This window comes from Prionailurus bengalensis, chromosome D4 (assembly GCF_016509475.1).
Source record: "Prionailurus bengalensis isolate Pbe53 chromosome D4, Fcat_Pben_1.1_paternal_pri, whole genome shotgun sequence".
NCBI classification, from domain to species: Eukaryota; Metazoa; Chordata; class Mammalia; order Carnivora; family Felidae; genus Prionailurus; species Prionailurus bengalensis.
In genome coordinates this window covers 62,342,802-62,357,286 of record NC_057359.1, presented here as the reverse complement: position 1 = coordinate 62,357,286, position 14,485 = coordinate 62,342,802, and the positions used below count along the sequence as shown (strand labels likewise).

Sequence of the window (14,485 nt, the reverse complement as noted above, 5' to 3'; positions counted from 1 at the left end):
GTTATTTTTTACCAGGAGAATCAGACAGCTATTCATGGAAGAGGAAGTCAGTCTTTGAAGGATTGATTCTGCAGTAGTGGAGAAGAGAACTTTCCAGGTAGAGGAAACTATGTATGCAAAGAAGAGGAAGCAGAAAAATTGTGGGGTGTGCTTGGGGAAAAGCAACTGACTGCTGGGTGGCTTCAGAAATGCTATGGAAATAACAGCTGGCACACTGGCATCACTAGCCAGTTACGTGGTCATGGAGGACACAGGGAAATTGAAGAAAAGGAATGCTTTTTTTATTCTTTTTTAAATCTTCTTTAATGTTCATTTTTGAGAGACAGAGACAGAGTGCTGGTGGGGGAGGGGCAAAGGGAGCAGTAGACATGGATTCAAAAACAGACTCCAGGCTCTGAGCTGTCAGCACAGAGCTGGGTGTGGGGCTCGAACTCACAAGCTGTGAGGTCATGACCTGAGCTGAAGTTGGACACTTAACCAACTGAGCCACCCAGGTGCCCCAGGAAAGGAAAGCTTTTTAATTCCCAAGGATTTCTTAACTTTTAGAAATCTTTTTTTTTTTCTTTTTTAAGTTTATTTATTTTGAGAGAAAGAGCACACGTCGGGCAGAGAGATAGGGAGAGAGAGAGAATCTCAAGCAGGCTCCATGCTGTCAGCACAGAGCCGGGCATGGGGCTCTATCTCACCGTGAGATCCTGACCTGAGCCGAAATCAAGAGTCGGACGCTTAACCAACTGTGCCACCCAGACACCTCTTAAAAAACCTGCTAAGGGTAGAAAATACTCTTTACTTGTTGAAGCTTCTATTTAAAGGTAGCCTATCACCCTTTTTTTTTTTTTGATGAATTAAGGTGCAATACCATTTTTTACCGATGGGCCTTTTATGTAATGAGATCATGTCACTAGACACATCTCAGAGTGAAATGTTTAATATTTGGTACTTATTGCATGTGGATGGAGTTATGTAGTGACTTCTAGATGATTGGAGATTCTTCTCTGTTGGCAAGAAAAAGAGGTAATGAACTGAAGAGAATGACCAACTTGTAAAATATTTCCTAAGTTTATGTCTGTGTATTTACATATGTTGTGTAAATATTTCATCATTAGAGGGTAATATTCTCCATGTCTGTTAAGATCTTCCATATTCAAAATGTCTTTGTAGGTTTTTGCCGTTTCTTTGAAAGAAAATACATTTAAAAGTTTACTTCAAGTCTTAACTTTTAGATGAATGATTACCCTCCTCTCTTCCTGGTTTAGAGCTACTTGTCTTTATTTTACTTAAGCACTATAGAATTTGACACATGAAGATGTTTCCCTGGAAGAATTCTGTTTAGGCTTAGGGCTGACATGAAAAGAAACAATTTGTCAGACTAGTGGAGCTTGCTAACAATTCAAATAAACAGCCTGTCTTTTCCTTTACACTGCATATTAATAAAAATGTTAATGATAAAACACCTCCTTTACACCCTACAGGGTGCAGAGATGATTGGGTCAGAGACTGTTTTCTTGCTTTGGGCCCTCTTAAACACAGCTGCTAGCTGAATGTGGCTTATCAGTTGCATGGTTATTGGTGCCATGTTTCTAAAGTAACAGGTATTTAATGCAGCCAGGTTGAGTGTTGCCTCGATTTTTTTATTATCTGGCATTTAAATACTTTTGCCATGTAAATATTTCAAAGTAGAAAGCAGTTAAATTTAGAATATACTTCTTTGTAAATGTACTTTGATGGATAAGTAACTCTTCAAAAATGGGGTTACTTAGATCATACATCTGAAGACTGTTATCTGTATTTAACATTTTTCTCCCCTCCTTACTACCACAGTTTTGAGAGCTCCTGATGGTAGAGCATACCATGCCTTATGCATTTGTGCCCTTGGTGCCTAGGAGATACTTCATAAATGTCAAGTTATTTAATGATGACTTTGATAAAGACCAACTTTGTTGCTTAATTGTATATTTTTGCTTCACCTTCTTGAATTTTTCTTCAACACACAATTCACTCTAAAATTTTGTATCAGTATATCTGGATTTCTTAAACACAAAACAGGCTCAAATGGACTTACTTACGCAAGCCCCATGCTACCAAACTAAGACTTAATTACAGTTTTAGCTCTCCCAGAAATGGAATTTTAAACCAGTCAGCCAAGAAATACCTGATCAGCACTAGTTAGGTAATATGCCTAATAGACTTCTGCCATCCCCAAAAGGAAAGTGACTTTCAATGACCAACCCACTTTTTTTTTTTTTTTTTGCCTAGTAAAACTTCCTTCTTCCCACTCCTTTTTTTTTTTTTTTTAACTTTATTTTTGAGAGCGACAGAGAGAGTGAGAGTAGGGGAGGAGCAGAGAAAGAGGGAGAATCTTAAGCAGGCCCCGTGCTGTCAGTGCAGAACCCAACGTGGGGCTCAATCTCACAAACCGTGAGATCACTCAACTGATTGAGGTACCCAGGCACGCCTCTAGTTAATTTTTAAGGTGTTAAAAATGATGCAAGTAGTTATATATGTCAAACATTCAGCGATTTTAACTTACGTAGCTTACTTTTAGTAGAGTATAATTTATTGGTTGCTAGCAGAAATAGTAGTCCACTGTTGGCTACTCAATTTTGGTAACTTGAGAATAAGGCTAGTGCTGTTTGGCTTTTTCTAAGAAAATAATGAATGTATAGAGATATTTCAAATAATTAGCTGGGCTTGTTTGCATATCAGCATCAACATGGCTCTTTGTACCATTCAGAAATTGAATTGTTGGTGAAGTAGAAATTTTTCGAGTGGTAACTGTAGGGATTACTACAGCGTCTGTGAAACGGGTGGGCAGGGGAGTAGCCATCAGTGCCTTACCAGGACCCCTGACATTAGTTGTCATTCAATAGCTGTGGTTCAGTGAATGGATTTCCTTAAACACAAGGTGTATTAAAGATGGAACCTAAAAATAAAATACACTAAGTGTACTGCCTTTTATTTATTTATTTTTTTTAATTTTTTTTTTCAAAGTTTATTTATTTTTGGGACAGAGAGAGACAGAGCATGAACGGGGGAGGGGCAGACAGAGAGGGAGACACAGAATCGGAAGCAGGCTCCAGGCTCTGAGCCATCAGCCCAGAGCCCGACACGGGGCTCGAACTCACGGACCGCGAGATCGTGACCTGGCTGAAGTCGGACGTTTAACCGACTGCGCCACCCAGGCGCCCCAATACTGCCTTTTAAACTAAGTGAACAGTTGCTAGTTTAAAGTCGAATCTTGTATTTATTTTGCAGATGGCAAGCTAATACTGTCTTTGATAAACTTGAAATTTGGTTTAATGGTTTGGAAGCAGAAAATTCTTACTCTCTTTTAATAGCCTGTCCCTTGACACATTGTTATCACCAGTATGTGAGATGAGGCAAGAAAGGCTTCTGGTTCACAACTTAAAAGTCTTTCTTGAATTCTTATCTTTATCATTTTGTTTTATCTTAGAAACATGGTAGGGATAGAGTCAGCAAACTTCGCTTTAGTTTGTATTCTTTCAAAATTGATAGTAAGCCAGTACATTTTTTTCTTGTTGCTCCGTAAAGTTCTTGAAATATTAATTTAAGAGAGTGAAAAAATTCTTAATTTCTCAATTGTTTAGAAACAATTGCTTTTGTGTTTTTGGATATATAGGAAGTCTTATTTATTTGATCAGTTTCTAGGCTTAAGAAGTTAGTATTTCCCCTGTTTCACTGATCTAGTGAAGGGTTAAAATAAAAATAAAGATAATAAAAATTAAAACCAATTGATCGATGATTTTGTAAATAACAAGTGGAACCAACTTTATGCATAAATTTTCTTTTTATTAGACTTTCTGCAATATTTACCTTTTGTGGAAACATTTATTAATTTCACATTTTTAAAATTTCCAGGTAACTTGGGTTTTTACTCCTGTAACAACTGAAATAACAAGTCTTGATACAGAAAATATAGATGACATTTTAAGTAAGTACCTTGATATTTTTAAAGTACACTTTTCTTCTTTATAAAGAGTTAGTTTATATACAAAAACAAAGTTAAATCCCAATTACTAGAACAGTTTGAGGAGCTGGCATTATGATTATTTCCATGGTTTACTGAATTAACAAAACACTTTTGGTTTTGATTTTCAGTAAAATTTCTTAAAATGTGTATGTCTCCTTTATGTGTTACAAATAAACTTTAATATCATTTTATTTCTTTGTCTTGTCATAAATGCCACCTTAACAATTTGTATTTTGCTAGAGCCTACTTAGATCAGAGGCCAGGAGTCTCCACTGTGCAGTACTAAAAGTTTGTGGTCTTAGGACACAGTCTAGACATCTTTTGTCTTTTTTAACTTTTGACTAATTCACTGACTCTGATATCTTTTATTGTCATTGCTCCAATTAAGTTAAGTGTTTTACTGACTGCTTGTTTGCTGACAGTGTGATTGTGGATACAATTAACTTGCAGGGAAAAGATTTCTGTTTTTAAAAGTAGTAGAGGGAAGGTGAACACATGGTTGATGGAAAAATCACAATTTAGGAGATTTAAGAAAATGTACAATGCATAAATGATTTCTACCTTCTTCTTTTCAAAAGCCCTCCACTGTTTTAAGCAGAACAAAACCAAAAATAATAAAAGTGAAAAGAGTTATTCTTGAGCCTCATATGCTGTTTTGTGTTCCTGGAACTGGTTTTAAATGCTAAAATGTCTATTCCTACACTGTGGGATCTCTTTAGAGCATTGGTCTGTAACCTTTAGCATGCATGAGTTACCTGGAGGACTTAATAATATCCGGACTGCTAGGCCTGGCTCCAAGTTTCTAATAGAAACTGCTAGACCCCACCTGAGAATTTGCATTTCTGTAAGTTTCTACATGCTGCAGGTGCTTCTGGTCCAGGGAGTGCAGTTTGTGAACCACTGCTTTAGATGAAGAAGCAAGTGGATAAAAAGTGCTTTGAAGGTAAAAAAGGAAGAAGAGAATTGAAACTTACAAAAAATTCTCCTTTCATTTTTCAAATTCTAGAATAACTTTTATTTTTGTGAGTCAGTGAATTTATCTAAGTTTCTCTGTAGTACGTTTAGTCTCCTGTCTTCCCATCCTCATATGCAGATGATACTAAGTTATTTTGGCAACAGAGAAGAGCTGTTAAATGGATTGGAAATAGAACATGTACATGTTTTGCAACTTTATTGGTTGTAGATTTCGTGTTGCAACTAGGTGGGACATCTGAGCTGTATAAGAGCTTTCTTTACACATAGCTTAGTTACACAGGTCTTTTCTGTGAAATAGAATTTTCTTGCAGAGTCACTTCTTGGTTTATTCATGTATATGGGAGATCAAAAACTAGATTGTTAAAGCCCAGATCATTCCACTTCACTTTTTAAAATGTTTATTTATTTTTGAGAGGGAGGGAGGGAGAGAGAGAGACAGATGAAGAGACAGAGACAGAGCACAAGTGGGGGAGGGGCAGAGAGAGAGGGGGATACAGAATCCGAAGCAGGCTCCAAGTTCTGAGCTGTCAGTACAGAACCCGATGTGGGGCTTGAACCCACGAACTGTGAGATCATGACCTGAGCCGAAGTTGGCCACTTAACTGACTGAGTCACCCAGGTGCCCCTCCATTTCAACTTTTAATGAGTTAGTGGCTTACTTGCCTGATCTGGGTTTGATTCTTCTTTTGCTTTATATTCATTCAGTGAAGGTATAAAGATGGAGAATATAGAGAAAAGGATCAGGGATTCCCACAAATTATGTAACCTATCCATGACCCTGTGTGCGGGTTTCTTAATTGTTATTGTGTATTTTTAGTGGGCCTTTACATAAATGGGAAGAAGACCATGAGGAAAACCAAATCTTGGATTATGTCAGTTACAAAGACATAATTAACTTAGGTTGTTTGGTTTTGTTTTTCAATTTCAGACAATGCTGATGTTGCTTTAGTAAATTTTTATGCTGACTGGTAAGTAATAATCTTATTTTTGTTTTTTGCGGGGGGAGGGGTAATGAAGTTGCATCTTTTAGTTTTTTTCTTTCATCTTGCTACGGGTGTATTTTTTTTGCTAGAAAGGGGTGAGTGGGGAAGCCTTTTTCATATGTGAGATAGTATTGCATACACAAAGTCAATTAAGGTTCATTCACAAAGGGAACAGCTTAATTTGCTGATCGTTTGTATTTTAAGAGAAAAATATATCTGATTCCATTATCCCACATCTTAAAAGTAGTAGCAAAAACTCAAATCCCTCCCTCCTTTTCTCTCTTTCTCTCTTTCACACCCCGCCCCCCCAACACACACAGTACTGCAGTTCTGTATTTTTCCTGTAGGGCGGTGTTTGGAGGTGAGGGTGTGGGTGTGGCAAGTTTAGAAGGAAAAATCATGTTGACACTTTTTAAACATGTATCGTCTACTACTTCTATGAAGCCTTTATTCCGCCCCCTGTCTAAATCAGATTCTTGTCTTTTGTGTTTATGTAGTACTGGACACCACTTTTTTTTTTCTTACTACATTATTTTGTTTTTTATATTTGTGCGCCAGGAAGAAACATCGAGGATGGAAATAATGTCTTACTCAGCATTCGTGGCATTTAAAACCAGGGCATACTATGTAGTAGATGTTAAAGAATATGTCAAGCGGGGAGCTTGAGCCAGAGAGGTTTGAAACACTCACATAATCTTTATTCCTAGACCATCTGTATTTTATTTGACCCTTTTACGCTTATTACTGCCTACTGGTTGCCACTGCCCTACTTAAGGCCACAGTCCAGTTTACCCAGATTCCTGTGACAGTCTCCTAATTTGTTTTCTGTGCCTCAGGTCCTACGTGTGTCCATTCTGTTCTCTAAAAAGTAAGCCAGAGTGGTCTTTCCTAAAGTACACACTGAATAAGGTTACACTTCATCTTAAAACCCGTAAATGATGTTCCATTAACTCTAGGTCTAAAGTCCTTTACCTTGACCTAGAAAGCCCCCAATGACCTGCTCCCTTCCTACCTCTACATCTGTATATCTTGCCTCTCTCTGCTCCCACATTCTGTACCCGTTATACTGAACGTCTTTGCGTTTCTGTAATATTCCATATTCTTTAGTCACTGGACCTTTAGTCATGGTATTTTTTCTGCCTAGATGGGTCACTCTTCTCTCATTTAATTTAAGTATTATCTTTCGAGTCTTAAATTAAATGCCACTTTCTCCAGGTCACCTTCCTAGATCAATATTCCTACCCTTATCCCAACCCTTTTTTATTATCTTTCCATAATACTACATGCTCACCTCATTGGGAACACTTGTATGCTGTAGTTTATTTGGTGGCACCTACTGCAGCCTTAGCTTTAAGTTACTGTATCTGTCTTTTCTCAGTATTCGTCCCCAGGCTCTTTGCATAATACTTGGCAGATAATAAGTACATAATAGATATTTACTGAGTGAATAACATATAGTGTAGTTATTTAAAGAACTTCAGTAAAATGTTGAAGATATACAGAGAAAATGCCATTTATAAAATGCATAACCAAGGTAGCATTTTCCAAGGTAAATTAGGATTGTCCACATGTAGCAATAGCTGTAAAATTTGGTATACGATTATCTAGTCCAATCCACTTTAGCAATGAAACTGAGACCCAGAGGATCAAAGTGTCTTCCCAGGGTTACCTGACAGAGTTGTGGCAGAGTTAAAACTGGAACGCAGTTCTCTTATTTGAGGTATTTTGTGTGTTGTAAGAAAGGGAAATAAAACGTGCCATTGACCTTGTCCTAGAAACTGAATTGGAAATGTGGGCTAATTGTAGTTATTTGGGAAAACATATTACCCAAAGAATACCTTGAGTTGTTCATGAATTAGTACTCTTTATTCAATTGAAAAAAACTTAGGCAATTGGCCACAGGACATAGATTTATATTATGTGGTCTCACGGGCTCCATTCTGAGTTCTGTCTGGAAGTTATTAATGTGGCACAGTTTAAGGAAGAATTCTCTAATAGAGCTGCCTAAAAATATGGATATGCCTCGGAGGGTAATGAACCATAGTAGGTCCCTGATAATGCTGTTTTGTGCCAGTCTTTTTATATACATTGTTTTTAATGCTAAGAACTACCTTGCAGGTAGGTATTATAATTTCCATTTTAGGTTGAGGAAATTGAGAAAGGTCATACGGCTAGTAAGTGGTGGAACTGGGATTTAAACTCAGGTATGTCTGACTCCAAAGCTTATTTTTCCCCCTACTAGGTCATACTAGTAAGTACCCCCAAATTGTCCCTGCAAGGACTCTTACCCATTCGGTTGATTTGTAAAGGGTTGATTCAAGCACTAGATTGAAGATTGGATTCAGATGACCCCTAAGGCCTTTGTAATAGATCTGTTGCTTTTGTTATGTTACTTTTATAAATGTAACTTTCCATGTGAATTGGATACATGTGGATGAAGGTATAATATTGTTGATTGACTTTTATTTCATCCTTCCCTTCCACCTTCTGGTATTAAAATTGATCCTGTTTTAAGCATGAACCTGTGCTTAAATGCTTACTGGGCAGCAAACTGGACAGTCTGGAAAGAAGGAGCCCCTAATGTATGTCTTTTCCTTGCCCTTAAGCCAGGAGCCTGTCCAGTAATTGTTTACTAGGCCATATCCTAATTGTTCAAGAAACCATCTATTAGCCTTTGCCTCCCCTGCCCTCCAGCACCATATTTTCAGCAAACTATAAGAAACTACAAACTTGTGGACCTAGCCTTTCCAGTTCCTCCATTCTATCAATTTAATCATTTAACAGACATATTGAAATGCTTACTAGAATACATAGTCAAATAAGACACGGTCCCTGATGTCCACAGACCCCACCCACCTATCCCAGATGGGAGAGATTTAAGAATGCTAAAAGAGGAAAGAGCCACTTGAAAGCAAGAGATTGAAGATACAGATTGTGTCTCCTTGCTATATTCTAGGACATCTCCTTAGGAAGTCAGGTGAGTGGGCCAGAGGAGGTATCTACAGAAAGAAATAGGGAGGAGTATAAGAATTTGCATCCTTTTACAGGCTTTACCAGACTTGCATTGAATTGTAGTTCATATGTATGACCTAATCATGTGGATTAAAGAGTTCACAGGCTTCATTTAAGTAAATCTCTTAGTGGAAAAGGGCTCTGGAAGCAATAGTAATAGCAGTTATAGTTTTTTTGTTTTTTGTTTTTTTTTTGTTAACGAACACTTAACACCTTTTTCATACAAGAATAACTATTCTAACCCATCTGGCTGTGTGCTCATTTTGATTCTTCTTCTCTTTCTTATCAGGTCCCTTTAATAACCTATAGCATGTTTGTGAAGTAGTTGGCCTGATTAAGGGACAGTCAGAATTAGAAGAAACAAGTTTCTGAAATACTGTAGGGTTTGTGTCCCTTTGTAAAAGTAAGAACAAAACAAACGACAAAGGAAACATGAATAAGAAATCTTGTTTAGGAATTTAGCACTTTTGCTCCTGAACTTAATATATTTGTTTATAGACATGAAAGCCTATTTTAACCAGGGGTTAATTTTGAGGGTCAAGAATTTAATATACACTATATATCCTTTTCATGCCACTTGTGTATCTAGTATGCTGACTTGCATATGAGATTTGATTGACCTAGTCAAGCGAATCAGTCTAGTATTTGAAATAAACTTACCATCTTAAGGATTTTGTATAGTAGTCTCAAAATATGTTCATTATTTAGAGAAAGCGAATTTCTTCTCTAAATGCCCAAGTCTTAATAGTTATTAAGTCCAAGTGGATACATCTTAGAGGGCTTATATCAGACTTGTTTCTGGCCTCTTTGAGAGATCCTTAGCTGTGTGCTTCATTATAGCACATAGCTTCTTAAGCTGCAGAACACCAAAATCTTTAAATTGGAATAGGCTTTGAGTTCAAACTTGCCTTCATCTTTAATGAATGACATTCAGGTCCATGACTAAATTAACTATGTGATTGTCTCAAAAGCTGTTTATTGTACATACACTAAATAACAATAGATGATAACTGAAATAAGATTTTATTGCTTCTGCTTTTCAGTTTTAATTGGTGTCCTTCTTTGTGCATAGGTGTCGTTTCAGCCAAATGTTGCATCCAATTTTTGAGGAAGCTTCTAATGTCATTAAGGAAGAATATCCAAATGAAAATCAAGTAGTGTTTGCCAGAGTTGATTGTGATCAGCACTGTAAGTACCTCAATAGGAATTCTGGAACAAATCGTCTCATTCCCTTTTCTACACACACACACACACACACACACACACACACACACACACACTCTCTCTCTCTCTCTCTCTCTCTCTCTCCTTTTTTAATGCTCAAAAAAAATGTTCTACTTTAGATGGAAGGTTCTAGTAACTTTGGTTAAATGTTAATATTTAATCTTTATGTACTTACAATACTAGTTTGTATTTTGCCTGAGAAGTAATTAATTTTTTAATTAAAATATAGTAGAATAAGCATATAGATAGTAAGTTATAACCAGCAATGTGTTCTGCCAAAGTGAATACCAAAATAATTAATAAACAAAATTGAAATAAAGTTTTAGGAAAAAATGGATTTCTGTTAGTTTTAGAACCTACAAAAATACCATTTGTAGTCATTGCAAATAAAACTCTCAGATTTTTGTGTGTTTTTGTTACTTAAAAGGTTCCACTAAAATTGGCTGAGACTGTCTTTGAGGTGTAATTAACTGTAGTTATGGATTATAAATATTGAAAGTGTTGAGAAACTTAGGTTAGACTCACTTACAGTCCAGCGTCTTGCATTTCACTTCTCCCAGCAGAGCTTTCTCTGTAAAAGCTTCTTGGTTTTCTGTGTACACGACCAGCCTTGCTAACTTGAACTAGTGAGCCTGCAGTGGTGTTCCCTCTTTAGTGTGTCCAGCAGGTGTGAAGTTCTCCTCTCTCATAGTACTAGACTCACTGTGTTTGTAGCTCTGGTTCATTCTGTCTTAGTTGTCTCAACCATTGCAGCGTCCGTTCTTCAAAGGCAGGAACTTTTTCTTTTCATGCTTTTTTTTTTTTAATGGGAGGGAGGGAGAGAGAGAGAGAGAGAGAGAGAAAGAAAGAAAGAAAGAAAGAAAGAAAGAAAGAAAGAAAGAAAGAGCGTGTAAGCGGGGCGGGGGGGGGGGGTTGCAGAGAGAGAGGGAGACACAGAATCCCAAGCAGACTCTGCTGACAGTTAAGCGCCTGACTTTGGCTCATGTCATGATCTCACAGTTCATGAGTTCAGGCCCCACATTGAACTTGATGCTGTCAGCCCAGAGCTCGCTTCAGATCCTCTGCCCCTGTCTCTGCCCCTCTCCCAATTGCGCTCTCTCAAAAATACATGACACATTAAAAAAAAAAAAAAAAAGCTCGTTGCCTCGTGTTACTGGCAAGTTGGTCTGAGTACAGAACGCTCCATTCTGCAAATTTCCTGTCATTTGCTCTTAGCCTGACAATTAGAATTTTTGTGTGTGTGTGTACACTAACTTTTCATTTTACTGATGAGGAAATGGAAGTCAAGTGACTTTCTCAGTATCATAGAGCTTAATGTCTAGTCAGGCCAGATTTAGAATCCAGATCTGACCAAATACTTTTACAGACCTGTTAGCTTTATTAGCGTCTTTCTATTCAGTTTAACAAACACTTTGGGGATTTACTGGTGGAGAAATGGCTAACGGCAAAGTATTTCAGTATTTTATAAACCATACCCCAAATATCTGTCTTTTGAGATTCATAACTAAATAGGATGAAGGGAGCAGTAAAAGATTGTCAGTACAGGTGTGGACTGCATTTTCACACTGCTTTCTGGATCTTTCCTCCTACTTTTTGCTGACAGATATGATGTTTTTGGTATGGGTTCTCATTTTAAATCTTTCTATTTTTTTATGTATTTATTTAGACATTACAGTACAGACAGTAGTTCCTACTTTCACTGAATTTGGACCATAAAATCTGAACTTGTGTTTTTAAACTTAAAGTCATTGGGAAGAAAAATGAACTGTTGTTGAACCATAAATATTATTTATTCTGTTTTTTAAACTAAGATTAACTTACTTTTGAGATAAACCTGACATTACTACTATTGATCAGGCTCTCTTTTTATGGGAGTAAACAGCCATAATTCAGATGCTTTTTGATCTACCAGATAGAGCTACAAAGTCAATTTTTTACCAATGAAAGTTATATCTGAGACATTGTGTATTCTCTCTAAATATTTTATTTTTTCTGTGCAATTCTTCACTTTTTAAAAGTGATGTTATGAAATCCTTATTGATGATTTATTCACATTTTCCACTTTCTCTTTAGAGATTATAAGACAGACTGTGCCCTGGGTCACTTCTCATGCGCCAGCTATAACGTAGAGTTTCTGAACTGGAAGGACCTTAAGAATCCTGTGGTCTCGGGAGAAATGTCTGTTAGGTAGATTGTTCTTTGGTAGGATTGGTTTTGTTTTTAAGAGATTTATTCAGCTATAATTAAGGTAAAATAAACTGCACAAGTTTAAATTATAAAATTTAATGTTTTGACACATGCATACACCTATGAAACCGTCACCCCAATCAAAATATCAGCATATCTGTCATTCCCCAAATTTTTTTTGTTTCCTTTTGTGGTGCCTTTCTTCCCCCATCAATCTCAGGGGACCATGGAACTGCTTTTGTTAATAAGAGATTAGTTTGCGTTTTCTGGATTATGTATAAGTGGGATCATACATCGTATTGTGTGTGTGTATGTGTTTGAATGTGTGTGTTGTTGTTGTTTTACTCAGCCTGGTTATTTTGAGATTGTTGCATTTATCATTCATTTTTATTACTGTTATTATTTTTTCATGTTTATTTTTTTTTTGAGAGAGAGAGCATGAGCAGGGGAGGGGCAGAGAGAGAGGGAGACACAGAATCCGAAGCAGGCTTCAGGCTCTGATCTGTCAGCACAGAGCCCGATGTGGGGCTCGAACCCACAAACTATGAGATCACGACCTGAGCTAAAGTCAGACACTTAACCAGCTGAGCCACCCAGGCGCCCCTGGAAGTTACAGATTTTGATGTCAAATTTATCTGTTTTTACATTTGTTGCCTGGGCTTTTGGGGCAATAGCTAAGAAATCATTGCAAACCCAGTGTTCTGGAACTCTTCTACATTTATTTCCAAGAGTATTACAGTATAGATTGTGTGATTAGGCCTTTATCAGTTTTGAGTTAATTTTTGTATAGAGTGTAAGGTAGGGATCCAATTTCATTTTTTTGCATGTGGACATCCAGTTTCCTAACACCATTTGTTGATGACCCTGTCCTTTCCCCACTGAATGATGTGGTACCCTTCATCAAAAAACATTTGACTGTATGTGTGAGGGTCTGTTTCTGGGCTCTCTGTTCCATCTGTCTATATATCTATCTCTATACCAGTACCACACTTTTTTGATGACTGTAGCTTTATAATAAGTTTTGAAATCAGGAAGTGTGAGACCTCCAATAATGTTTGAGAGTATCTTTTGAAGGGTATATATTCTTTTTTTTTTTTTTAAGTTTGTTTATTTATTTTGAGAGAGCACAAGTGGGGAGGAACAAAGAGAGAGGGAGGGAGAGAGAATCCCAAGCAGACTCTGTGATGTCTGTGCAGAGCCTGATGCAGGGCTCGAACTCACAAACTGTGAGATCATGATCTGAGTCGAAATCAAGAGTTGGATGCTTAACTGACTGAGCCACCCAGGTGCCCCTGGGTTCATCAAATTCTTAATTTGATGAACTCCAATTTATCCATTTTAAAAATGGATTATGCTTTTGAAGCTGTATCTAAGAAGTCTTTGTCTCACCCAGGATAACAAAGATTTTCTGGTATGTTTTCTTTCATAAATTTCATAGCATGAAGTTTTACATTTAGCTCTATGATCCATAGATCATACATTTCCTTTTAGCTCTGTGATCCAAATTTGGAGATAATTTTTACATGTGGCACCATGTGTGGGTTAGAGTTCATTTTTTTGCCTAGAGTTATCAAGCTGTTGTGATATTATTTGATGAAAGGACTGTCCTTTCTTCATTGACTTTGCATCTTTGCCAAAATCAACGGACCATATATGTGTGGATCTGCTTCTCATTTGTCAGTTCTGTACTGTTGAGGTGTTTGTCTATGATTTATTTGTCTATGCTTATGCCGGTACCACACTTTCTAGATTACTGTAGTTTTATAATAAGTCTTGAAGTCAGTAGTGTATAAATCTTCCAACTTTGTACTTTTTTTCAAAGTGGTTTTACTATTTTAGTTGCTTTGGATTTCTGTATGACTTTTAAAATCAGCTTGTTAATTTCCAACCAAAGTGAGGGGGAAAAGTTGCCAAGATAATACAGAGAGTTCCCTGATAGTCCTTACCCAGTTTACCCAAATGCTGACATATTACATTAAGATTAAGATTACATTTGTCAAAAGTAAGAAACTAACACTGGTGTATTACCATCAGTAAACTATAGACTTTATTCAGATTTTATCAGTTGTTTTACTCATGTTCTTTTTCTGTTCCAAGATTAAGGATATTGCAT

The 14,485-nt window shown here is 36.9% G+C and overlaps 1 protein-coding gene across 1 annotated transcript in view; it reads left to right on the top strand.

The window, feature by feature from the left end:
- Positions 1-14,485, top strand: part of ERP44 (endoplasmic reticulum protein 44) — a 96,322-nt gene that overhangs the window by 33,974 nt on the left and 47,863 nt on the right. The window contains 3 exon segments of the mRNA XM_043567060.1: positions 3,880-3,952; positions 5,895-5,934; positions 10,034-10,149. Coding sequence (XP_043422995.1) covers positions 3,880-3,952; positions 5,895-5,934; positions 10,034-10,149 — 229 coding nt within the window.